Genomic DNA, 27,839 nt, shown 5'->3' on the forward strand with positions numbered 1-27,839 from the left:
TTTTTTGTTAGAGACTGCTGCTAGCAGCAGCCTTTGCTAGGGCTGCAGGTCCTCCTGGGAATCCCCCACTGCAGTGACCCTGGCACACACGTGTCCCCTTTCACCCTGGATGTGTCTCCTTTCAGGTGTGTTCACCTGCAGGTTGCTTTGGTGTGCATTCCCCTCGTGCCCACATGAATGCCAGCATGGCCCTTTTGGACTGTTCCTGAGCCTGCTGCACTCTGCAAAGGGGAGCTGCCTTCTCCCACCTCCAGTGGGTCCCCAGCACGGTGCAGGTGGCGGTTCCCAGGGAGGATGTGCAAGGTGCTACCGCAGCAGCTGCCTTCAGCTTTGGCTCTCGGGGAAAGGGCCCGGAACCTGAGTTTTGTAACTGATTTCTGCAGGTGAAGAAACATTTGCCATCGTGGCTAGACATTTGTGGGATTAATTTTCCACACTTTTCATGCTACTGAATGTCAAGTATTTCAGCCTTTGAACCTGCCAGACCATTCTGAGAGCTATTTCTAATTAGCACCTATTTGATATGGTTCTTCTGGCATTTCTGTGGCTTTTAAATTTTTATCTATATTCTTTCCTTTCCTGCCTTTGGCACTTAAAAAAAAAATAAATTTCCTCCAAAGAGACCTCTGAATCTAAATGTCTTGTTTGAAGTCGAGCTGAAAAACCAGAAAAATGAAGTGAAGCTTCACCGCTGTGTGCTGCCTTCCCTATTACTGGAGGTTGGGGTGCGGGCTGAGTGGGGTTGGCAGGGCAGGGACGCAGCCACGGGAATTTGCTTCCCAGGTGTAATAGCCCCCATGGGATCAGACGTAGCGGGTGCCTGGCGAGAGACGCGCACGGACGGGGGCTGGCGGGAAGGGGAAGGATGCAGAGAGAGGGAGCACGCCCGGGAAGCTCGCTGCCGCGGGGCAGAGCCTGGCCGGCTCCCGGGACGGGGGCGCGCCTTGATGCCGGCACCGTGCGCTGGCCCCGCCCGCCCCGCGCGCTCCCGGGATGCGCCCAGTCCTTCCCGGCGGGAAGTGACGGAGCCGCTCCGAGGGGAAGTGACGCGCGTGGCGTGCGGGCCCGGAGCGGTGTGGGGGGGGCTCGGACAAGATGGCCGGATCCACAGGTCTGTGAGGGGGGGCTCGCTGGGCCCGGGAGAGCGGCGCGCTGGGCTCCGGCCGGGGAGGCGCCCCCACAAGGGCCTGCGGCGGGTCTCCTTTCGCCGGGATGGAGGGGGGCGAGCTCTCCCCGATGGGAGAGAGCCGAGTGGGGAGGAATTGTCTGCTGACAGGGGGGAAAGGGAAGCTGCAGGGGCGCCGGGACAGGTTATCACAGAATGCCAGGTTCAGTTCGGTTGGAAGAGACCCCTGAGGTCAGCGAGTCCAACCTATGGCCGAGCACCGCCTTGTCAATTAGAGCACAGCGCCGAGTGCCACGTCCAGTCCTTCCTGAAGCACCTCCAGGGACGGTGACTCCACCGCCTCCCTGGGCAGCCCCTTCCAATGTCCAGTGAGAAGAAATTCCTCGTAATTCACTTCTGCCCTGGGCCCCATCCCTTCCGTCCGTGGGGCAGCGACATCCTTGTGAGAGCCCGGCCTGGGGTGCCTGATGGGAGACCGGGCTCCGAGTGCCGGGGGAGGGGAGAACTGACCTGCCAAGGGCCAGCGATGGATGGAGAGATGCTGGTGTCCGTGGGGAGGGGAGGAGATGCTGTTAGCCTGCTGAAAATGGTGCAGGAAAGAAGGATTTGTGCTGAAGATTTGTCCCAGTGTACTGCTGGGTGAACACAGAAGACGTGGTATAGCGGCATCTAAAATAAAAGGGTTGTCTGTGTCCCGTCTTTATTCGGGAGAGAAGGGCTTAGGCCCGTGTTGTGTTTTGGGACAAAGGCACTTCACTTTGGTGGTGACTGTAGCATAGTGGGAAGGAGTGGAGCTCTCTTCCCTGTGGCATCCATTGAAGCCAAAGGGTCTCTCATAGTGAAATTTAAGGGCAAAGAGCTGCCCGTCATCCCAAAAGCCCTCTCAGTAACCAGCACACCGTGTGTGGAGCAATGGTGTGCCTGAACGTGTTGGAAAGTGGTGACAAAGAAAGGGACAAGAATACTGCTTCAAGTGCTAAATGTAGAAGCACGATTTGAATGTCTCAGTTTCATTTCATGAGAAGCTTCAAATACAATAAGACCTTTCCCCCAATGCTAAAACCTGAAGTCTTCAGAGGCTTATTTCCTCTTCTCTCATCCCTGAGACTTTATAAGTGGGATTAATATAGACCTCAGGACAGGGGAATGAGTTGACTTCAGCAGCTAGTCTAGGGTAAATGTTGGCCACTAATTTATTTCTGCTGCCAATCCAGTGGATCTTTGGGGAATTGGGACTATGACAAAAGATAAGAAATATCTGTATATTTAAACTGGTCTTGGTACCTTGCTGTTGATCTTGTGAGAAGTGCTTGGGCAGGTTTTATTTGTTTTATTTGGTTTTATTTGGTTTTTTTTGGGTTTTTTTGTTTTTTTTTTTTTTTGAGGAAGGGGAGTCATCTCCAGTTGGTAATACATTTGGGGATGTGGGATTTTCAGAGTGGAATTTGATAAAGTAGCTTTTGAAGTAGCTTTTGCACCTTATGTGGAAGAGCAGTCCAAAAAGATAGCTATTGCCTATGATAAACTGAGCTAGAATGGATATAGAGAAACCCAAGTATTTGCTCATCTGGGAATTACTGCATTTTGTTGTGTTAGGATTCTTTTTTACTTTTTTTCCTGTTGTCTAAATTTAAAAGGGTTTTATTACAGAGCAACACTGCAAGACTTCAGTTTGTGTCTAGGCTGACACTGGAGATTGCCTGTAATACACAGGTTTAGGTCGTGTATTGAGCACTGGCATTTGGCATTCTACCTGGATAGTGCAGAGTATCAGCTACAAAAAAATCTTTGTAGTGAGAAAGGCTATTTTCTTTCTACTTCAACCCTATAAGAATAAATGGTTTTTGACTGAACTTGGATGGTTTCACTGCTGTAAGTGTTCTTTGCAGTCTTACAAGAGTTGTTTTAAAATCTCTTATATGCAGTTAATTAGTGGGGGTTGGTTTTGCCTCAGAAATACAGCCACACTTAAAGTCCATAAAAAGGAGGAGGCGTAGGAAACTCCTAATACGTGTGACTGCTCCAAACAATGTAAAGGGCCAGTACTGCATGTACATCTTGTTGAAGAAATTAAATTAAACTAATTTGTTGTAGTAAAATGCAGCAAGCAGGCTGAATCATCAACAAAACTGCTGGGAAAATTAGTCAGAGCTTCTAAAACAACATATTCTTGTGGAGAAAATACTGAGACTTTTTATTGGCACACACACATGGGGTGGTGGGGGGTTTGTTTTATACTTTCCACATAGTATGTAAAAATTCAGACTTCACCCAGAACTGCTCTTGCCAGGAAGTTGTGTTATAATCATTTGTGGAGGAGGACAGGCAATGATTTGCTATAGACTTAACTTTGTTATAGACTTAAGATTTAAATCTACCTAGCTTTGTTACTTTAGTCTGCTCTTGCTATGAAGTTCAACTTCATCATTATTTATTTCAGAAAAAAAAATTGACTGCATGAAGTCAAGGAATGAAATTATAACAAGGAAGTCAACACCAAAACTTCTACTAAGGTCAACTGTCTTTTATCCCAGCAATTCTTTTCCTGGGCTTGCTAATTCTGTGAGCAATAATGTAACAAATTATGTGCATTTAACAGCAGAGAATTTAGTTTGAAAATAGCTGTTCTGTAATGTGTGCCAAGTAATTGTATATATCAGTGCTACATTGCTGTTTAATAAGTATCTTACTTGCTTTCTAAAATCACCTGTAATGAGTAAATTTTGCTTGTAGATACTGCATGTGCTAGAAATGGATGTCTGTAAGCTGCAGTTTGATCTGATATTGCAACTCCTTCTGTATGAAGCTTGATCTGGGTTATTTGTGTGGGTACAGCTGGAGGTCTGGGGTTAAACAAGTCAGTTTTCTAGAGAAGAGAGCAGCTATATGTAATATATAATCATCCAGTTTCATATTGCTTAGCTGGAGATTCATTCTGTTAATGTGTTTGAAAATACATAGTAGAAGATGTAAATAAACACAGTTTCAAGTTAAAAGAAATATTTCACCAAGGCATACCATTTAAACATCTCATGTCTATCTCGAGAAAAAGAAGCATATAAAAACATCGTTGCAAGGAGTTAATTGAGGAGTTAATTTCTGCATTTTGATAATTTGGGTCTCACTTAATATTATATTGCCTATGATATGTCATATTATATACCTTATATATAGGGTTATACATACATACATACGTACATATATGTAATGTGAATGTTCCCTAAAGGCACTGATGGTGTCACTAAGTGGTTAGAGTTTATGTGGGAAAATAGGAGAATTAAGGCAGCAGTGTCAAATATGGTGCTGTAACTATGTGCTGCTAATGCTTTTGTCTCCTTCCTCTTCAGCTGAGAGCTTCAGTAGCTTGGGGGAGGGTGGATAGGGCTGAGTTAATGAAAATTCCCCTTGGTTTGCTGAAACTGGGTGCTCAGGGAAGAAAAATTGACTGATCTACAGTCAAAATACATTATACGAGATTCCTGATTTATTTCTAGCATGTAGTCTTGAGCAACCTTTTTTGAAAGTGTGTTTGAAAGATACGTGGCTAGATCCCTGTGAAATATTTTTCTGTAAAATCCATACTTTTAATTTCCAGTCATTCTACTCTATAAGGATGAAACAGCTTCATTGTGTAACCTAATTTGCCCATGCAAAAATGTCCTTCCCTTTGATTTTATAGATGATTGATTCTGTGAGTAGAAATGGCACGATAAACATCCGTGACTTATTTTCATAACTTTATTTTCTACTTCTATTTGCAAACACTTGGTGGTTGTGGAAGCAGTTCTAAGTGTCTATGACTACAGTAAGGAAGCTGGGATAAAAATGAAGGGCTGGAAGTGGTCTTGAGTGCATTCTGGACTCCCTGAGCTGTGGAGCAAGGACTGAGTGTGCCATGCCTAATGGCTGGGGCTTTTGGTGGTGGTGGTGGTGGTTTTGGTTTATTTTGCTTTGGAAGTTTGGATTTTTTTCTTCCGCTCTTAAAACCCACAATTGCAAGATATTCTATAATGTGAGATATTTTGCAATGCTTTCTCTTAAATGCCTTGAAACTCTTTTCTTCTTCATTCCAAATTAAGCTGATGTCTTGTCTCTTCTGTGCTTAGTAGGGTAAAGATTTATACCCTGAGTGTGGGACATCTAGATATTAAAAGCCATTCAGAGGAGTAATAAGGGGATGTATTCATAAGTGGGATGTAGAAGCAACGATTTAAAGACCACTTTTTCCATGTAGGAGATGTGATATAGTTTAAACTTCATGTGTAGAAAACTCTGCAGGTAGGCCTCTCTTTCCCTCTGACCCGTTCAATGTTCACTTCCTTCCTCTTTTTTTTCCTTCTCAAGGAAACAGATGTGTTTTTTATCCACTGTGTTTTACCTTAAAGGATGTATTACTCCCTCCCATTTTCTCTTTTATGTCTCCACCATATTGTTCATTTATTCAGAACTGGTCCAAGAAGTTTAAGAGCTTTTTAGAATTTTAGAGTCCTAAAAGTTTGTTCTGTGAGTTTACAGTGTTAGCTCTGTAAGCACAGACTCCTTAAAGCTGCAAGTAATCAAACAAAACAAAAGAAGTAAAATACTGTGTTCCATGAGGCAGCAAGTACTCTGTGTGGAGCATTTTTTCCATCCTGTCCTATGCACAAGGAATTGCAATTGTGATTGTTCTGCCTGCTTAAAAACATCTTGACAAACCACACATAATTTCAGCTGGGTTGAGAAAAGTTTAGATTGCAAATTACTTTAAAACTATATATAGACCATCAGTTCTTTCCAACTTTGGGGCATATATAGGCAAGATACTCTGTTTCTTCTCAGATTTTTGCCTATATCATTTTCCTGCCTTTGTTCCTGGTATTTTATAACTCTGTCTTTAAATACAAACCTACTTATGTCTTTCTGCCACAATAGCTGTGTAAGTGTTCTCCCAGCAAAGCAACTTACCTCTGCAATAAAAAAGTGGCCTACTTTGTAATCTTCTATTTGTTTAGGAGCTTGTTGGAAATTCACGGATGTTGTCAGACATAGTATTGAAGCCCATTATCTAAACTATTCTGTACAATCCTGGAAAATTTTAGCCTGGATAAAGGTACAACACAGAGTTTCAGGAGGATGTGCCTTTCAGCAGTTGGAGGCGAATGGTCCGTACTATAAACCTAAGCATGCACGAGAAGGCTTCTCATGTAAGAATTAGATTTCCAAGTCTTATGAGGAGTTGGTGGAATTGAATTACATATGTATTTGTTAGTGTTTGTGTTTTGCCTTATGGAAGATTTTCCAGAGGCAGTGTTAAATGCATGCTGTGAAACTGTTCAGCCTCTTTTTGTTAACAGACCTTTCCTCTCTCTGTCCCTACTCTTTTTATCTACTATTATCTCTTCTATCTGTTATATTTCAGTATTATCTGCTATTTTAGTATATCCACTATTTTATCTGCACTGTAGCTCTTATTTCATCTTGACTGAAACTTAATGTAAAGTACTAATCAGCTTCAGCTACTCCTGTTAGGTTTTGTTGCCTTGTTGTCTCAGTTATCCTGTGGGAACCTCAGTACAGACCATGGGAAGACAAGAAAGTGCTGTGGGGGAAGTGTTCAAAGTATCCTTGATTTAAGTATTTAGAAGGGTTTTACTATATGCTGTCCTGCCCAAAGAATGTTTTTCTTTGTATTTGTCATTTGGAATACACTAATGACATATAATTCAAACAATATTTTGAATTGAATCAGTGCAGAAACTTATGACTTGTGAAGCTGTCAGACTGATTCTGAATAACATGAGCTTCTGGTTTACAGCCTTTTCAAAAATATGTGATGATTTAAGTGTGTGACTCTAAAGCATTTCCTAGTTAGCATTTTGGAAGGAATGGAATCTTCAACACTTAGAACTTCAGAGCTCTACAATCTTTATTTCAGAAGGATGAAATACTTCAACTAGATTTTAAAAACAGACAAATTATAGATTCAGTATGCTCTTTTTAAAATTCTTGCATTAAATGTGTTTAATAGCATAAAGAAAAAAATCACCTCCCTCCATTGTGTTTGTGACTGTTCATAAACTGGATAGTTAAGTGTGTTTGCAATTTGCTTGAGTAAATCAAAACATTTTGCCCAATACATATAAAAGGAGTGTCCTTTATTCAGTATATTTGCAGTAAAATGTCAAGTTTTATTCATATAACTTAGAACTTTTCCAGAGAAGGCATTCCATGTTTTCTTTCTTCTCACTGAAATGGAATGTGTGATCATGTAAATATTAAATAATTTGAACTTTTGAATACCACAGCATATAGAAAATAGCAGGCTGAAGTATGACTCTCAAAAATAATGTAGGAAAATAATTTAATGGCAGTTCTTTTTACTAAATGTGTGGTGGTTGGCGCATGTGCTGATTATATCCATAAGCATATGCTTATGTGTAGAACTGAAAGAATAACATTTTTTTCTTTACATTGATAAGAATCTTTATGTTTTGTACTGTGGACAGGTGCTGAGTCATGGTGGAAAGGACCTTCATGCACATGTTAGAACAACTGTTTGCTAATCAATGACTTGTAACCCGTTTAAGACAGCTTTACAGCTTTGCTAGACTAAATCCTTGATGCTCCTCATGTTATCTGGGTCACACATTGTATTCTTAACTTTTAAAGCAGATGCTGGGAAAGCTGTTTCATGATGAAATATTGGCCTCTGCTGAGTTCCTGTAGTCTCCTGCTCCTCCTGTCCCTTTATCTGGGAAAAATAAGTTTCTATGTCATTGTAATTTAAAAGGTAACTTAATAAGTATCTGTTTAAAATATTTTTTTTCTCTCTGCTAATACAAAGTCAGGTTTAAAATGCAAGTTTCAAAAATGAGCCATTTTAACTTCCATTAATTTTTTTTCTGCTGTTATTTAGCTTTGTGCTTTTAATAATGGGGTAATTACTAAACAAGTTTGGGGGTTAGTTTATAACTTCTCAAGGTAGAAATTGGAAAGATTTCTTTGCCTGGTAAAATCTTGATTCCTTAGACTATTAAATCACAGTTAATATTGCTGGTGGTTTTTGAAGTGACAGCTATCTTTTCTAACTCCTGTTTGCTGGCTTCCTGCCTTACATGTTTTGTACGAAATTGAAACAGTAATTCTCAATTTGCTAAACATCACAATGTGTCACTTTTCTAATTTCATACACTAAAACATATGGGAAGATGGTTGAATTTTAGTATCTCATGTGTTTCATTCAGTGGTTGCCTATAAAGAGTTAAGTTTTAAACCTGTAGTCAGCTTTGTGCATTTCCACCCTTCATGGATGTCAATTGATGAGTTATTTAGTGACTTAACTGTTTAGTACCTGTATGGTTTTTCTAAAAGTGTGAGGCATCACTGGTCATGCAGTGTATTGTTTATTAAAAAAAAAATGCACTTAGATATAATGTAGACTGATAAAGAAATGCCGCTAATATTGGAGCAGATTTGTAAAACTACTTCTAAGCAATTTACACCAATTTTCTTTTGGGACTGCAGTCCAGTTTAGTGGGATTTATGCTATAGTTTTCTGTTGTTGTGGTAGCTTTTCAAAAAAGTTTGTTTGGATGAGGTATTTTAATTACTTTAAAAAATTATGGGACTTTTTGAAGGTTAGAGGTTTTTTCCTTTTTTTCCCCCTCTTTGTTTTTGCCAAGATCTCGCTTATGCCTTCTCTGTTATGTAGTCTTAACAGCATTTGTATCTGTAGTGAAGCAAGCTTCTTCATTAGTGTAATTTTTATGAGCACCATTAGTCATTCCCTGCCAGCAGCAGTACTCAGGATGATGGTGTTTGCATCAAAGTGTCAAGACAGAGTGGTGTTGTTGCATCCTTGCTGACAAAGCTGAGTTCAGCCGGAGTTGCTCTTGGGTCTGGGCTGTATTCTGTGTGTGCTCATATCCAACCTTGACTGCTCTGTGCTTCTTCTCGCTGATGTGCATGTGATGACTCTTGCTCTTATTTACTGTTGTGCCTTGTGCAGCTTTAGGATGTGTAGGATATTGTTCCATAACAAATCAGGGCAGTGGAGAGGGCATTTGGAAATTGGGCTGCAGGAGCTGTGGAATGGAGGTTTTCAGTGGTGCATGAGCCTTGGTAAGGAGAGATGTGGAGAGTGGAAAAAACTTGATGGAATTTTTAAGAGATTGGTTCCTCCAGGGCTGCTGGTCAGAGGTGGGAGCAGCTCTGATGAATCAGGTAGTTAATGGCAGCTGCACCTCCATCTGCTGCTCCTCTGGAAAAGGTGCATAAGGGGAAAGGGGTGGCAGTGGGGAGCAGAGAAAGAGGGGAGAGGCCATGAGCATGATTAGAAGTGAATAAAAATTTAACAGATATGATGTGTTTTCCTGGGAGGATACTGACCATCATAGAAAGAGTTGTGTCCATAGGGCTGCCTTCAGTAAATAATTCAGTGCGTTATGGAACAGAATTGGTAAAAATCAAAGTTATTGGAAGGAGTTAACTCACTTCCTTCTGGTTACTCAGGAGGCAAGATAAAGGAAGGGGAAGCTTATGTGATGCCTTGGTAAGGTACCTATTTGTTTTGCTAGTAATTTCTCACACTTTAAAACATAATTAATAAAACCTTAAACTGTACAAATGTTTCCCGAAGAAGTTCTGTATTTGGAATGTGCACTCTGCTGGAGAACTCAAGTTTAAGGTCTCGTCATTCTTAATGTGAAACCATCAGCAACTGAAACATTGAATAAATTGATTGCTTTTGCAACATCAATTTTGTGTTTTGATCTGCTGAGATCTCTTACTCCAGCATCAAGATTTGTGGTTTAAACCATTTTAACATGCTTGTAAATCGGGTATGTGTCTGCCAATCCAGCTACTAATGGGTACCACCCCAGTGAAACTAAAGCTAGCCCTGAAAATGTCATTCTGTGTAGAATTTATCATTTTCAATTATTATCACTAGTGGGTAGTGTCTTAACGTTATGAGTATGCATATGAAATGGAAAGCCAGGTGAAAAAAACCTGCTTCTATAAACCTATGTTATCTTTATTGTTTTGTTGTTTGTTTGTTTTTTAAACTAGCATTAGTGCCCTGCCTTAAAGAAATAACCTCTATACCTGTCCAGCCCTTTTCCCCTCCAGCAAAATCTGAATGCTGAGTTGCAGTAAATGACTGAGACTTCTGCTCTATTAACTGCTTCTCATTAGCTGCCTTCTTAATATAAGCCATATTTAGCATGTTTATGGCTGTGGCTGGACTGAAATAAAAAGTAAATTCCTATGAAAGTTATTTTCATGAAGCCTAGCTTAAGTTAGGATTTTGCCTATTAAGATACTATCAAATGTAGGATTTCACTTAGGTGAAATAAATAGAAATTTTCACCAATATAATTCTGAAAACAAATATGACTTTACTTAGCTTTAACCAAAAATTAGGTTTTAAGATAAAGGGTTATAGCTTTCACACTGCTGTGGCTCTTTGTTGCCTCATGCTGGGAAATGTTTTTCAGCAACTGACATTTCTTTACATGAAAAAAACAAAACCCAAAACCTGATGAAATGCATAGCTTAGCTTCAGTGTGGTTCCTGGAATTGCACCTCTTCTTTGTAGTCTTCCAACCTATGTGCTTTCAACATACTTAAACATACTTAATGTCAAATATTGTAAAAGGGAAAGAGGTTTATCAGTTACAGGGCTCCTGCATAGTGTTTGATATAAATATATCCATATATATATATAGGTTTAGTCCTGCAAAGAAGTACAATAACCCATTTAGTTCTTACCACTTCATACCTGTTCAGAATTGTAGCAAAACTGGCTCTGAGTTACAGTGAGCATTGAGCACAGTGAACCAATGGCCTTGTGTTCTATTTGCTCTGTAGTGGCCATTGATGTACATCTGCTTACTTGAGCTGTGGAGTCTTACCTTCTACTTATCTCTTATTAATTCTTCAAGTTAGTTGTCTTGTTTATTTCTTTTGGGATTAATAATTTCTATGTGGAAATGAATTTTCATCTGATTTTCTTCTTGACTTCTATTCCTAGAAAATTTCCACAGGTAAGCATAGTTAGATCTGCAAATTCATTAAGACTAACCTAAATTCATGTTGCTTACAGCTCTGTGAGGTTCAGACTTGATTAGTACCTTATTCCTCATCCTGATCAATGTGCAGGGGCCACCTATTGCTGCTAAATACCTTGGTTTCACCATTTCAGTTAACATAGTATAGGACTTTTTCAATTTAAACTCAAACTGTTAATGAAGAATATTCTGTTGCTCGAGTTTTATTGCTTTGGGACATACTTGATGGAGGAAAATAGAGAAAAGTAGTGTAGAGTAAATGCAACTTTATGAATATGACTGACGTAAAGAATTATGAATTTGAATTTTACTGAAATACATTGAAACTTTCCTGGAAAGCATTTGGAAACATCAGTTTACCTTGAATAAGAATCATGTCTTGGTTATTGGAAACAGTGATTTTTACTATGTATGTAGTAACATACTTGATTTTAAAACAAGAGCAGCAAGAATAACAAAGTCCATTATTGAATTGCTGCATTCCACTACTAATGCCAGCAAAGGAGTTCTATTGTAGATAAAACTGTCGTGTCCAGCTTTATTGTTGTACTAACTGAAATATTTCAGGGTTTTGGAGCTTGGTTATTGTGATCAACCTCAGATAACTGCAATGTCATTAGGGTACACCAGGCAATAGTTCCTGATAGTAGGTTTGTGATAGTAAGGCTTTTCTTGTGTGTGTTTTCAGAAGTGGTGTGAGCAGGGCAACTGGCAAACAAGAATACACATCAAGTTTTACAAAAAAAAAAAGCTTATTTCAGAGGAATATCTTCTGCAGCCAGAATAGAGTATGTTAGTATTTCATATGCCCTGACCCTCTTTCCTCTCTCTCCTTAATTTTTCTTTGTTTCTTTTGTTGTTTTTAATGTATTGGCATTTCAGGGCCTGTTTAAGGCTTTGGTTGTTTCATGTCCTTTTTGTGGGTATGTGGACTGTTATTGTTAGTACAGCATTTCAGGTTTTTACTTCATTTTGTCCAGAGCAAGATGAATTGCTCAGAGACTGAAAGGAACAAGTTGTTTTCTCTGTGTTTCTCTTTGTATTTTTTTTCTTCCTCTCCCTGCCCCAGGAGAAGTTGTTTTATGGCTTGAAATTTGCAAGACTGACGTCCTTCCCCCCTTTCCATGTCCTTAGGAAATGCTTACTTTGCTGTGAGCCTGAAGCTGATAAATGGGGTTTGAGAGGTTTTTCTCTTTGTTACCAAGCTGAACATACTTTTCAGTTTCTGTTTTGCTGGAAGTCAGTGGGCAAGAGCCAACTCAAAAATTCAAAATTTTTCATACTACAGACTCCTTGACACAGCTATCTCAATCAGGAAGAATAGCATCCCTGACAGTATCTGATTGTGTTAATGTAGGATTTTTTGATATAACTTGTTCTTGTGTGCACGTTAGGATTTGTTTGTAGAGCTGTCTTTTGGAGTCTTGGTATTCAAAATTTTTCATACTACAGACTCCTTGACACAGCTATCTCAATCAGGAAGAATAGCATCCCTGACAGTATCTGATTGTGTTAATGTAGGATTTTTTGATATAACTTGTTCTTGTGTGCACGTTAGGATTTGTTTGTAGAGCTGTCTTTTGGAGTCTTGGTAGTATGGGGTGTGCTGGTTTAACTATGGTGAAATGGTCCTGGTACTGAGGTAACTTTCAGGAGTGATTCAAGTCAAGAGCTGAGGGAGATTTTAAGAGAAGCTGAATGTTGGTGTGGAATGTTGGTTATGGACAATTACTCTAAAAACCATAGTTTTAGGTCTAACAGAAAACTTCACACTTTAGACTCTGAGCTAATCTATTAAAAGTTTGGGTTATGGTTTGCTTTGTAACCTGCAGGGACAAGAGCAGAGTGTAGGTTATCCCACTCTTGCCTGTTACACAGCAAAGAATCATTTGATGTGTGAGGAGCTTGGACTGCCAACTCTTTGCAGGAGTGTGTCCATGTGAACTGTTTAAAAATGTGATTTAATGTATCCAGTGAGGTCTGTCAAATCTGACTTAAGTGCACATAAGTGCAATTGTGTGTTCTGTCTTGATGCTGCTGATTAAATCACTGTATCACTGAGTGATCTGACGTTACCCACTGGGGAACTCTGTTTAGCAAGAACAGGTTCATCTAGGCAATTCTCATTTGTTACTCTAGTGAAAGTTGTTGGTACTACTAATGGACACTGAAGATTCCTTTTTATTTTCTTTCCTGATTTTTTTTCAGGTTATGCAGATTCTGGATCAAAGCATAGCTATAACTTTTTTCTTCACTCATCCTTTGTGGTAGTGTGTTTTTTATTTCTATTAACTTGGTGATTTAGAATGTAATGCCTGAAGTAGCTTCCGATATATGAAAGTAGACCCTCATGCTTAAATTTGGGGCTTTGTTTACTGAGTCTTCTTTCATTCTCTTCTAATTCCAGGGTATTAAATTTACTGATAATTTCATGGATTTGTGTAGTCCAGTTTCATGATTCAATTTTTAAATTAAAAACTATTAGTATATGTAAGCATGAGTGATGTTAGTATATGTAAGCATGAGTGATGTTTTGTTTATGTGAAATGTATTTAGTTCAACTGTTTGTGAGAGTTTGGTAGAAGTTGTTTGGCAGTTCCTGTGACAGATTTTGGGCAGGGGTGTCAGAAGGCTGTTTGTCAGAAAAATCCACAATGAAGTGATCTTTGCAGATAAAGTAAAGAGAAGTTTTGCTTTTTGTTTTCTTAATCTGGATGAAACCATCTATGTTTGCCCATGCAGAGCCTTAGTCCATCATTGCAAAGAGCTGTGCTGGGTGCAGTGTTGTATTGAGCTGTAAATCACAGCCTGCTGAGGGGAATTTACCATGCCTGTAGTTCTGCCAGTGTTCAAATTGACAGCTTTAATCCCCTTCACTTGGAAGTGTGAGGCTTTAGCTGAGGAATGCCTGTTACAGAGAGTAAAACCAACCTGTCTGTGCCTGCCTGAAGCTGCTTAGTGGTCCCATGAGCAGGTGGCACTGGGGAGAACACCTGAGGTCTGGTAGTCAGCTGAAGAATGGTGCTGCTTTCTGTAATTTCATACTGCTAATGAGCTGCACGTGAAAAGAGAAGAATGTTTCATTGTCCAAATTCTGTAAATGAAATAACGATTCTTACTCAAATTCAGTCAGGAATATTTCAAAGTTTTTAGTAAATATTTGATGAATTGCATTGTCTGGATTAAAGATAAGACTGCTTTCTGAAATACCTGAAATAGTGAGAAGAGAAATTTTTTTACTTTCTGTTTATACTAGGAGGAAACTTAATGTCTGGAAAATCCAGATCATCCTTGACTGGATTTCTAGACAGAAGTTCTTGTTTTTTACTGGGAAGAGACCACAATCTTATGTGTGTGTTCCACTCTTCAAGCTAGGTAAATTTGTTTTGTGTAAAGGTTATAGCATGATCAAAGCAAGCATGTAGAGTGCAATAGCATGCACAAGGACAGGGGTGGATGCTCAAGACAGTATTTAATTCCAGTTAATTTTGCAGGAAGTTTCTAAGTCTGTAGTTATAAATAATAGTAAGGGGTTGTTTTTTGTTAGGTTGTTTGTTTGTTTATTTGTTTTAAATCCACTGCGTTCATTTTTACATTATTCTGTGTCACTTGTCAGAAATCTAGCAATAAACGTTTTCTATGAAAACATTCAGTAATTGCTTTAATGAAGTTTGAAGTATTGATGATAAAACATTAGTCATATATGCCAGGGACATAGAAGCAGTTTAGTGGGTTTTGGGGGGGAGAATTTTGTTGTTATTGACAGGATTTTGTGTGCACGTGTGTTGGGTTTTTAGTTGGGATTACTGTGTATTTTTTTTTTAACACAAGGTGTTTTTATTCTTATTTTTAACTTCAGAACAGTGTTTTGCTACTTAGTTCTAGCAGTGATAAGAATGTTAGTGTGGGGAGTCTGGCTCTTGCTCTCAGATGCTTTTGTCTCTTTTCAGAGCAGATCTAAATTATTTTCTGGAGATGTTCTGGAGGTTTCCCAAGTCCTTCACTGCTTCCCTTGGGCAGTTATGGGAATCAGTGAGCACAGATAATATGATGGAAAAAAATGTGATGAACACAGGTCAGTTCATCATAAGGGGTTGTTGTTTTTGAGTGTCATCTCCTCCAGTTTAATGTGTTGGGTACAGTTTTATGATATAGCTGAGTCAGTGCAGTGGCTTTTTGTCAGAAAAAGCTCCTTTATCCTCACAGCCTTGGTGTTGCAAAGGAAGGCACTGAGAGCCACAGCAGTCAGCTCTGGCATTTGTTGTTCTTTTTTCCTGAGTCAATTCACTTGATTAACTGGTTGGATTTGATTTTTGCTTGAAGGAAAAACAGCTTTTTTTGCTAAATTAGTGTGACAATTTGGCTAATAGAGGAGCCTGGTTAGTGCAAGAGCAACAGAATTCTGGGAGAAGGCGTGCAACATCGGGACAGTGAGCAGCTGGGTCATCCAGGCTGTGCTGAAAGGTGATGGCACATAATCAGAAATCAGCTTAAATCCTCTTTGGTACCGTCTTTTATGTTCTTTTTAAAGAGCTAAACTGTGACTCAGAAGTTCTGCAGTCAGAGCAGAGGTTCTGAGAAAAGGTGGATTTAAGCTGCTGGGGAAGCCTAAAGTAATGTGTGAATGCTAAGGTACATGGGTTTGTAGGTGGAGGTTGTTGTGGGTTTTTTTAATTTGAGACTGCACCTACCAATCAGAATCTATTCAGTCATGTGATGCAAAGTAGAACTTTATCATTTGGTTTGGCAGACTCACCTCAGAACATGTATGAATGTGGAGTAAAAACTTTGTGGTTGAGGTGTGATTGTCAGTTCTCATCTCTAGTCAGAATTAGATACATAAATGTACACACTTAATGTTTGTCACAAATCAGAGTGGGACCAGAGGATGGGAAAAGGCATTCAGTGAAGGTTTTTAAAAGGCTCTATGTCAAAAAATTGAGATGTGATCTGCTTCTTGATGTACTCTGCTGGTGCTCTCAGCACATGTGCTGGCTGGGCTGGCTTGTTAAGCTGTGAGAAGACCAAAATGTGTCATTTTCTGCTCAGTTAGCAAGCTGAAGGAGCTCAGTAAGGGCTCAGATGAGTGGCAGCACCAAGGCAGGACGGAAGGTGAGGCCGTACATGAATGACTTAATTTCCTTCCACTGTCCTGATACTGTACTCATAATGCTTTTCCCTGGGAATTTGGAGAACTTGGACACAATAATTTGTGCAGTTTTTGGAAGTGCCTCCCTAGTCTGTGTTACTAAAAAAAAGTTTCAAACACTGTTTAAGAGAAGTTATGGTTCTACCAGATAAGCTATTTGAAGAGTTGCTAAAAGCTATGTGTATCTATACTGTTCTATATATCTGCATCAATTATCCCACTAAATAATAACATAATACATTAAAACTCTTGATTTCTTACATAGAGACTGCTTGGAGAACAGACTAGGGTAATGTAAAACCTGAAATCACAGTGATATGCAAACCTGAATAACTGATGTGCAAAACAGTTTTCTTTAACCTTCATCTTTTTCAAGCTTGATAATAACATTGTGTGTACCCAGTCTTAATTTTTAGTTTTATGGAGCACCTGGATTCTTACAGTACTGGAAAGGATCTCTAGTGAAAATAATGGATAATACTATAGTTGTAAGAAGATATAAGAAAAAATAAGTAATTATAAGCAGCTGTAGCTAAGTGGAAGTTTTATGGTATTATACTATTGTTACTACATCATTGTGCATATTTTATTTGAAAATAAAAGCATTCCATGATTGCATGCACAAGTGTTAATTACCTTTCTTCCCTCAGTGCTGAAGTACCATTTTAGCTGATGCTGTAAAGCAATTGAGCATCGTGTTGTTTAATATCTATCAATATCTGCATTTTTTCATTAATAATAATAAAAATCCTGTAATTATAGTTTGGTTAGTGACTATTAGTTGGTGCTCTGTAAAGGCAGTTAATCTCTGTATTCTGTTGTGAATATGTCTTTATCTCTCTTTAACAATTTAATCAGTGCTTCTGTGCTTATTTTTTTTCTCCTCTGGCAAGTGGCAGTATTAATCACTAGATTAAAAAAGACTTGATTTTCAATTTGCTTTCAGATATTAGTCTTTTGTTGAGTTTTTTTTAAAAATGAGTGTAATCAAGTGAAAATATTTCAGTCTTCAGTTGACATTTATTAGGATAATCTGTGTTAAATGTTACATTCTTTAATTTTGTTTTGGAGTAAATTTGCTGTATTGATTTAATGTGGATTCTGGTTGATTAGAACTTGACTGACAATCAATTGATTTTGAAATAGGCTGTGCTTGGGAAAGATAATCTGAACTAAGCCATTTTAGGCTAAAGAGAGCTCTCCTATTTTCTGTTTCATGACTTGTATTGATATTACTTGGTAGCAATTAACCTCCAGTGAAGCAGTTAGTTGCTTCAAAGCAATTAGAGTGCTAAATAAATTTGTGCAGGCAATATTTGCTTGACTTGGAAAATACATTGAGCAGTTGCCAGTGTGTAACATATAAAAGCGAGGAAGTTGTTACCTTTTCCTTAATGTGAGCAGTATTAATTACGTTGTTCCATTCTCTCTAGTTAAAGTACCTCGTAATTTTCGCTTGTTGGAAGAACTTGAAGAAGGGCAGAAGGGAGTGGGTGATGGTACAGTAAGCTGGGGCCTTGAAGATGATGAAGATATGACACTCACCAGATGGACAGGAATGATTATTGGGCCACCAAGGGTAAGTGTGATGAAATAAATAATTTTTGTTAGGTTTTAGGCAATACAAAATAAAAAAATGTTGCTATTCTACAGTGTAAAGGAATAGTTAAAATTCAGTGTATAAATTTGTAGAAATAGTGTATAATTTTTCATTTTCTGGCATGTAAGTGTTTCAGGCTAGCCTCCCTGTTTCTGCAGCTGTCTGTAAATGCCAGTTGTGATCTGAGACATATTTTACTTAGTTATGAATATATTAATTCTGTATTTCCACTGTTACTGAACATAAGTGTACACTGATAGTACAATAAACAGGTAACTGTCTTTCCCTATTTTGTCACATGTGCCTGATAATTCCAATTTTGTAGTAAACTGGCAATGCATTTTCAACTTCTACAAGTTTTATTGCGTCTTTCAGTATAACAGTGTTGGAATTTCACTTGAATCATACCTAAAGACTAGCAGCTTCTAATTACCTCTAATCCTTCTGACCTTTGAAGGTCTGTAGAATGTCATTTAGACTGACACAATGCAGGAGAAGTAATCACCTCTTGTGTGTATCAACCATATTAGATATGAGTGGACTTTACTTGACTTACTGCACGCTTTCTCCTAGGTTATAATATGATGCAAAAGATCAGTGTGTAACTGAGACCTTTCAATGAGTATATCTAAGTAGCCCTCAGTTAGCACGTGCCTTTCACTGCTAGAGTGAGACCTGTCTTATGTGTCCTTGGGGCTGCAGGGTTTATGGAACGAGCTGTCCAAGACAGAGGTCAGAGCTCTGCCTCAGTGAAAATAATGTCTTCCAAAGTAGCAGAGTTCCAGAGATAGATTCAGTGTAATTCAGATTTCTTTTGGAAGTCCTTTGCCACTTGCAGTAGGCTGCTTTGAACACCTGAATGACCTTGCTGAGCTCCTAAGAATTGGATGCAGCTGGGAGAGGGCAGATTTAATATATAATCGCAATGACTGTGTGCTTTGGATATTAGCTTCTGTGGAATCTGTGTTGGAGTCCATTTTGAAGAAAGTTTGTAGTCTAATGTGTTGGGATAAAAACTTGAAAATTTTGATCTAGCTGTCATGGGGTCTCCCTGGCTCTCCAAAAACCCTCCAGCACTGCCTGTGACTGCTTTCTTGTTCAACCTAAGGTAGACTACTACACATCTTTGAAAAGAGATTATGATGTCTATAATACTATATTTATAATACTACTATAGAAGATCCCGTGTATTTTTAAAAAATAATGAAAGTACTTAGCCCAGCTTGGGATACATTTTTAGTCTTGGTCAATTTGTAGTTTTGTGAGTTTATTTTCTTTATGATAAGAGTGTATGCAAAAAATATATCTTGTGCCATTTCAGGGACACACAGCCTTGCAGATAGAATGACTTGCAATATGTAGTGACTGCAGAAAGTGAAAGCCACCAGCTCGCAAACCAGTTACAGCACCTTGAGAAGAACTGCATATCTACATTCAGGGCCTGTAGAAGATGAGTGTTTTTGGGAATTGGCTGAGTTAAGTAGATGGTACAGTTAGGCAAAACATGGAGAAAGTTGCTAATACTGTCCATGAAGTTCTTCTCACATGAGGCTTCACTACAGTTGTAAAAAAAAAATAAATTGCTTATCAGTTTTTTTATTGCTTCATTTGAAAGGTGACCCAACAGCAAGAGAGGAGGTTAAGATTTGTTTTGAATTAATGGAAACATTTTTCTGACTTACAGAAAATGGAATTTTAGTTTTTTTGGGAAGCTGGCCAGGGATCCCTGGCTTGCAGTAAAACAATGACTTGATAAATTGAGCAAAATTGAGAAGCCACCTGGATAAGGGAATGAGAATGAGTGCTGTTCTTGGGTTTTTCCAGAGTTGTGAGCAGAATTATATACATTTTGGCCTATTTTCACTGTAACTGACAGCATCCCTCTCTGGGGAAGAAAATTGTTCTGGCTGAATGAATAATGAGAATTTTAGTTACTGTGTTTTCTGGCTGTGGCAGCAGCAATGTTACCTGTAGCAGGATAAGATGACTTCTATCTGGCCTTCAGCTTTTAATCATAGAATCAGAATAGTAAGGGTTAGAAGGGACCCTAAAGATCCTTAAGCTCATCCTTAAGATGTTCAACATCCTGTGCCATGGGCAGGGACACCTCCCGCTAGACCAGGTTGCTCAAGAGCTCATCTCATCTGGCCTTGAACACTGCCAGGGTTGAAGCATCCACAGCCTCCCTGGGCAACCTTGTCCAGTGCCTAATTACACTCACGGTAATGGGAAAGAGTAATGGAAAACCTTTAGTTTTTTGCTGTTTCTTTGTGACCTGCTTGCTGTTCAGTCTCTGTGCATGCTCAAAAATTATGGTACGTGGTTAGGGTGCTTCAGTAGTCCTGTTTTCACTCTGCATTTTAATTAACCACAGACTAGCCTGTTGTTTGATGCTTGGCTGTGTGGTTGATGCTTCTGCTTGGAGAGTGAGTGATAGCTGACTGATGCAGAACAGGTTAAAGATGCTACTTCTGGAAAGCTGAGAGGCGTGTTGCTGCTTTTTTGTTCATGTTGGCTCTTTCTGTTGTGCCAGTGCAAAAGCAGGTGTAGAAATGGAGTTAATCTTCATTTTGGAACACAGAGGCACGTGCATCAGTGACCAGCAAAGCATTAGTCTTTGGTATGGCCTACTTGACAAGATAAAAAAAAATAGAACCAAATATAAGTATACTTGCACTTAGAATTAGCTGTTCCATGGTCACTTTGGAATGACATCTGCAAACTAGCAGTCGCTTTACTGTCCAAGCTCATAAATCCTCCAGTAAACCAAGTGATTCTCAGCTGCAGAAATTTCAGATATTTTCTGTAGTGCTAACTACTTCCAGGATATGTTTCTTTTGTAGGTTATATTTTTATTTTGGTTTTGCTTATATCTTAACTGTTAAATTATTGACATTTCTGTCTTCCTCCATTTCAATTTTTTTTATAGTATTACATATTTCATTATGGGGGAAGGTGGTAATTTTCCTAAAGCTAATTGATTTCTCTTAGTCCTGTACTGTGTTGTTTTGAGGATGCAGGTGGATAGAAAGGATGAGAGCAAATGTGAATAAAAAACAGAATTGTATTAAAACTTGTGTATGGTGTAGTCAAAAAGCAGTGTAATTTATGCATAACCATGAAGTAATCAATATTGCCAAAACAGTGGAAATCAGTCAGTAATCCAAGACCTTCAGTTGGTATACAATTTGAACAAATTTATATTTATTTCATATTTCATAATTGTTATTCCTCTTGCCTTTGTTCTGTTTTTAAAAAATTCTTAATATTTAGCTTTCAGTAAAATGCATTAGTCTGTTTTTTTGCTTTCTAGACAAACTATGAAAACAGAATATACAGTCTGAAAGTAGAGTGTGGACCTAAATACCCAGAAGCACCTCCTACAGTTAGATTTGTTACTAAAATTAATATGAATGGAATAAATAATTCCAATGGAATGGTAAGTTGAAATGGTAAGATCAATCATGTTGTTAATTTACACTAAAAATATTTCTGTGACAATCAGGTGAGGAATATGCATGTTGCACAGAGCTTTCTATTTAATTTATTTTATTTTTTATAGTGTAAATACAGATTTAAATTGAAATTTGGTGGCCTATTTCTTCAAATCTTTGTGGTTTTTTTATGGCTTACCAATGAGATGAGCATTATTTATAATATTAAGACAGTTGTTTATTTTAAATGAATATGGAGGTTTTAGTTTTGAACAGGAAAACAACAAGTGTTTAAGCTCTGTGTAGGTATTTCCCTCATAATACTCTTATAAAAGGGGATTAGTTTCGTATTGTAGCAGGAATATTACAGATTCTGTCTGATGTTTCCACTAATTAAAAATTGAGGTTGTTCCTGATGAGACTCACTCTGGATGTAATGAACTGTTGTATTTATACTCTTGTTTCCTTTATACTGGGTTTATTCAAATCCAAGGTGAGATTCTGAGCTTCGGTCTTAAGACCTTTTGATATAGCTGATAATCACTTGCATTTTAAAGGTCAATTTGCAGTAAGTTGCTTTCACTGATCCTGCAGTTAGGGTGGGATGAGTTCACAGAGGAGCTGTGGCAGCAGCTCAGGCAAGCTTGTTACTCACCAGGTTCTTAAATACTGTGAGCAACTGGGGTGCCCCTTTGCTCAGAGAGGAGCTGTGAGCTGCCTTGCATTTGCAGTGGTGCGTGCATCTGTCAGCAGGAAGCACAATCACAAACACAATCACCATTTGTGGGTACATTTGTCTTTAGTGAATGCAGAGTAGTTGGGTTAAGGCAATACCTAAAGGTGCATTAGCATATTTGGATTTTAAATAATTCGTGAGATTTACAAGAAAGATGGACTTGCATTTCTGTAATTAACAGTACTGAACTGTGAAGGTCAAGTGTCTCAATGACTGTAGCAGGGGAAGAGGTTCTCAGGGGATATTTTGAGCTGTTGTAGGTTGTAGAGTGGCGTTCTGGTTGGTCATCCAAAGCTATTTCACTGATGCTTCAGAAATAGTCTAAAATTACTCTGAAAATACTTTTATGTAGCTAACAATCTTACTCTACCTGAATATCCTGTTAAAATTGCTATCTGCAAATTAGCTCATGCCCTTAATCACAAGTGTGGCTTGTTGACTAAGGGTGTGTGTTTATTGAGAAGTTGTGAGAAGCAAAAGCTGCTTATGGTATGTTTGGAAGATGATTTTCATACCTCTTCCTAGTACCATAGGAACGTGTATTGTTCTGATTCAGTGAAGAAATATGCTGTCATGGCTTAATCTCTGCATACCTCAAGCTATAGGTGTTGGTTTTCAGAAGCAGGACCTTAGACTAGCAGAGCCTGAAGGCTCTTGTTTACTGAAGCCACTAAGTTTGAGCTTCTGTTTGGAAAAGTCTACATTCACTCAGCTTGCTGAGGAACAGGGTGACTAGTGTGACAGGAAATCTGTGTCGTTGTTTTAAAAGCACTGTTCAAATTGACTCACTGCTACAGGAAAAATTGATTTTAGTAAGTTAATAATCTTACATCAAACCATCATTAATTTTTTGCCCCAGAAGATAAACTTGTACATATTATGAAGGATTTCCTATGCAAATGCATAACTTCTTTTTTTTCCTGATGGGTTTAAATGGGAATAAGTAGTATTTTTAATGAAAGCAATTTTCATAAGTAGTGAATTTAAAACACATTTATTATATAATTTTTAATGACCCCTTTGTCCCAGCGTCTCGCATTTTATCTTATTTTGTCTTTGTGGTCATTAGAGGAACCGTGAAACAAAGAGTGGGGCATGTTCAGCATCCTGGAGCAGTTGGTATAGCTGCTTCCTCATAGCTCCTTCATGTTTCTTCCAAGGTGTTCTCCCATTTCTGGTCATCTTTCATTTAATAGATCATAAGTGGTTTGAATTCTTTGAATTAATGGCAGGGTTTCATCTGCAGATTCCTCTACTATCCGTGCTTCTGCAGGCACCCTGGGTTTTGACATGTGGCCAGCATTTGGTCACATTGTTTGTAGATGTCAGGAAGAAGTTGTGACTTGCTGAAAAGAAGCCTGAGACAAACAGCAGCTGAAATTTTTTTGTCTTAGCTTGGTAGGCTTGTGTGCCAGTTAACATCTGTGGAAAAGTAGGGCCCACACTGGGGGTTTTAGAGGGTGATAATTTCTCTTGAGTTAGAGTGTGAGTGGTACAGGGGAAAGATGGATAAATGTAGTTACTAGGGATCTGAGCAAGCTATTCTCATACTGCTCTGTGGGCAATGGTTCTCTGCTTTCTTGATTAAAAATCCCTTTACTCAGAAATTCCTCTACTCTTTGCATGAAAAGGGCATGTGTGTAATGAATTTATCAATACTGGCAGGTACAACTTTATTGACTTTTTGTTTGATTAGTCTGTGAGAGAGGAGTTTGTAAGTAACTTTTCTGCCAGCAGCATATCTTCAGGAATCACTGTTTGATAAATTTACTGCAGGAGAGGAGAGAACTAGTTCAGGAATATTTTATCTCAAAAGACTAAGGTGCTCTGAGGCACCCCGTTAAATTGTTTTTCTTTTCTTATGTGCAAGTTAAGAAAAAAGTTTGTAGCTTTTTTCTTTTTAACTTACCTATGGATCTGCTGTATTTGCGTACAGAATTAGGTTACTAAGGTCAGAAAAACAAGTCTAAGTACTTGTGTAGAGCTGCACAAAATACTTTTATGTGCTAATGGCATCATTGTTGTAAAACTGTAGATTATTATTGCTAATGCTACAGGGTCTTTTCTCTTGGAGACTTAATTACTTATCTCATATTGATAACACAGGTTGCATTCTAATGTGCTGTTTGTTTTCCCATTTTCTTTTGAGGTTGTCTGATTTTTGCATCTGTGATAGTGCTCCTCAGCAGTGTACCTTGCAGGATTTGCAATCACTTCTGTTCATTAGGATACCATTTACAGCTGGAAGTACTTGTTTACTTTTAAATCACTTAGGACTCTCAGCTATAAATCTGTAAGCTGCCCAGTTACTGCTTTAACTATGTTTGCTGTAGACATTTGCTGCTTCTTGTTGAAGTTACTTGGAACATTGTAAACACTAAATACTTTGTATAATTGTGTAAAATTATTTTTATTTTCAACTGTTTAAAAAAATAATGCATTTCATAGATTGCTTCTCTTATTATTCAGGGTTCTACAGTGGCGTACCCCCCCAATAAAATAGTCTAAATAGTCTTCAGATTGCAGTTTGCAGCTTTATTAGCTTTTATGTGACCTTGAAATGTCTCCCTGTGTTCCAGGATGTGCATTTGAATATTACCTTATGCTTTTGTGTGATTTGAACATAGTTTGTGTCACTCTCTTAAATGTCTTTAAATGTCTTATCATTGTTCTTCATAAAGTGAGTTTATTATGCACTAACTTGGAAATCAGTTCTGCAAGACAGAAAACAGAACCTGAGCCAAAATCTTTACTGCTGCAAGATGTTATGAAAGAAGTTGGTGACTTGCAGAAAAGAGACTGGAGATAAACAAGCAATTAAAATGTCATGTTGCAGTAGTCTTTAGTCAGAAAACATTCACAGCAATGTTAAAGCAGAGTTTGCAGTCTGTGAGTTTTTTTGTTGCAAATTCCCAGGAAAAAAAGAAAACCAGGAGGAGCTTACTCGTAAGTGATCAGCTCTCATGTTCCAGTCTTTGTAGAACTGCATTATTTGAACAGCAGTGGTGACTGGCTGCTGTGTGCTGTAATGAGGCAGACGTCCAGACCTGAGGGAACCGACAAAGGCAGAATTGAGGAGAAGCAAGGGCAAGAGGATGGTGTGAAAGCAGAATTTCCAGACTGAAGTTAGATGTTAATTTCTGTAGTCCCAGGGCAACTTCCTTTCCAGCCATTTTGCATCCTATCTACCACGTTAACCCAAATACCCCTTTAAAAAAGTAGCAATAGTACAGGAATTACAGTGATGATTTCACCAGTGCTAACTTTCAAACTTTTTTCTGTATTGGCTCATACACTCATGTATTTTAAACCGGCATGATGTTGCTCCATAGTTTAGCTTTTTGTTTTTATGGTATTTTTCTTTTTTATCAAATGTTTGCAATAATTATTAAATCATCTGACTGCTATTCTTACTGTAGCTTGATGATACAAGTTGTTGTTGGCAACTCTGCTGACTTTAAGGGGTTCCCAGCTCTGAGCAGAACATTGTGTGAAAAGAAATGCTTTTAAGTGCTGAGCTGTAAATAAAGTCAAGGATCCTACCTAGGGACTTCTTTCCAAGGTGGTGCTTTAAACTAGGTGGGTTCTGTCAGTTCAGATCACAAAATATTTCCCTGTACATGGTTTAACTGAGCTGATAGGCAGTAGCACTGTTAAAGGAACAAGAGAGGGAACATAAGTTTCTTGGGATAGTATTGCTGCCCAAGCCAGCACATTGTTAAACCTTGGCCTCAGTTTCCTCCTACAAAAAGGTTTAGTCTCATCTGGTGTTCTGAAAATAGCCTCAGTTCAAATAATCTAGAAATAAAACATCTGTGTTAACATTTCTGATTCCAAGTTTTTTTTTTTCTTTCAGCTTGCCCTAATTAAAATGGGATAAGAAACTTCTTGATGTTTTATGCTACCTAAATCATAAACCAGTGGTTTCCAGCACTCTTGTAGCCATATGGGCTGCAACTCTACCAAAGGAATCCAGTTGCATGCAATAGCCCTATTCCTGCCCCAGGGCCTGCTTTGCAGTTGCACAGCTGTAGGCCCCTCTGTGCTCTTAAGTTCCTCCATGCAGGGGTTGGGAATTAACCTGCTGCCAGAACAATTCCCAGGATGACTTTCAATTGCTGACTTTCCTGTGGAAACCTCCCTGTTATAATATAATTGTGTAAATTGTCCCACAGGTTTTATAAACGCATAGGAGAAGTCCCATGTCCTTTCCTTTCAGTTCATATTCCACTTGGTAAGTGATGTACAGTAATCTTCACGACTCCGTAAGATGACTTACTGTGAGAAGGATGCAAAGAACTGAGAAATGTCCAAGCATTACAAATCAATTATTTCAGTGTTTCAAGACATTTCTTAATACATGTAGTGCCTCTAGATGTATCAGAAGCAGCGTGTAATATCTGTGTGAAAGAAATCACCAACAGTACTTGTAGCAAAGAAATAATAAGCGAAATGTTCCTTTAGAAAGGTGCATATATTAGCATAGTGAAGGTGATAATTTGTTTCTTTTTGGGGATAATTTGAAAAAAAACTATAAATTTTGTGAGATAGCAGTTTCAGTTTTGCAGTGAACAGTTTGCTGATGTCCTCTTACCATCCTTTGTTCCTTCACACTAATATAAGTAGCAGCACAGATGGAAGGGTCCACCTGCATGGATTTTATTGCAGAATCTGTATCTGTGTGTAAGTATATGATTGTTTTCCTTAAAATATTTTAGGAACACAGGGACTTTATGCCACAGAGAAGGTGTCAAGGAATGCTCAGACCATTTCTTAGAGCAACTGTCGATAACAGTTATTTATGTAGATATTTGGTGTTCAGTTATAAATTAGATTTCTCTCTTCTTTTTCCAGGTGGATGCACGGAGCATACCAGTGTTAGCAAAATGGCAAAATTCATATAGCATTAAAGTTGTACTTCAAGAGCTAAGACGTCTAATGATGTCCAAAGAAAATATGAAGCTTCCACAACCTCCAGAGGGACAAACTTACAATAATTAATTTTAGCTGATTCTCAAACTTCTGTCTTAAAACAACAACCTTCTACTCATGTAATGTCTTGATTAAATCTCACAATGCAAACACCCACACATTAAAGAATTTCAGCTGGTATACATGACCTGGACATTTGTAAGAATATATATAATATATGTATGCCCAATATGTTTTCAGGCACTATGGGAGAAAAAGGCAGCACAATTATTTTTTTTCTCTTACTGAGGCACTGTCATTTAAGCATAAGCCTGAAATAGCCTATAATTGGAATTCAGGTTTTACAAGATGAAAGCATGACAGAAAGTGTCAGATTGCTGTGGAATAATATATGTTACTGAATATGATTTCTGGAGAAGGCAAAATATAAATGGCATGCTTTATCCATCTTGCTTAGTAAAAGAGCTGCAGTTAAATTTGTTTTAAGGTAGCAGGTACAGTGAATACCGTTGCTCATCTTGTTTAATTTTGCAAGGGTGTGGGTGCCGACTACTAGTAGTGTCACAAAGTATGTTCAGGATTGTTTTGATACCTGTATTTATAAAATGGGGGGATTAATTTCTGTTAAGCAGCTCCTGTGTTACATGTATTGGACATGGCAAATATTTGTTTACAGTCTTTGTTCTAATAAACCATGCATTTAAGTTTTAGTGAAACAAAGGAAATGTATGGATATGTGATTGAGATTAAAGTTAGTCTTAAAATGTAAATAAACTGTGGAAAGTGTCTGAGGCTGTGCCATTTCTATAATAG

General features: G+C 38.4%; 1 protein-coding gene across 2 annotated transcripts; it reads left to right on the forward strand.

Annotated features, from left to right (window-relative positions):
• Positions 1-1,037: 1,037 nt before the first annotated feature.
• Positions 1,038-27,812, forward strand: UBE2V2 (ubiquitin conjugating enzyme E2 V2). 2 transcript variants are annotated; one of them, XM_059471206.1, is made up of 4 exons: positions 1,038-1,111; positions 17,758-17,903; positions 21,238-21,363; positions 26,949-27,812. In XM_059471206.1, exons 1-4 carry the CDS (start codon positions 1,096-1,098, stop codon positions 27,093-27,095), a joined length of 435 nt encoding a protein of 144 aa, XP_059327189.1. In that variant the 5' UTR covers positions 1,038-1,095; the 3' UTR covers positions 27,096-27,812. The 2 variants fall into 2 exon arrangements, with proteins under 2 accessions (XP_059327189.1, XP_059327183.1); XM_059471200.1 differs by lacking the exon at positions 1,038-1,111 and adding an exon at positions 15,208-15,250.
• Positions 27,813-27,839: the final 27 nt, after the last annotated feature.

Source organism: Ammospiza nelsoni, chromosome 1 (assembly GCF_027579445.1).
Source record: "Ammospiza nelsoni isolate bAmmNel1 chromosome 1, bAmmNel1.pri, whole genome shotgun sequence".
Lineage (NCBI taxonomy): Eukaryota > Metazoa > Chordata > Aves > Passeriformes > Passerellidae > Ammospiza > Ammospiza nelsoni.

Coding starts and splice junctions, on each gene's coding strand:
- UBE2V2 (XM_059471200.1), top strand. CDS start 15,223: ATGATGGAAAAAAATGTGATGAACACAG. Junction 15,251..17,757: donor AAAAAATGTGATGAACACAG/GTCAGTTCATCA, acceptor CATTCTCTCTAG/TTAAAGTACCTCGTAATTTT. Junction 21,364..26,948: donor TAAATAATTCCAATGGAATG/GTAAGTTGAAAT, acceptor TTCTTTTTCCAG/GTGGATGCACGGAGCATACC.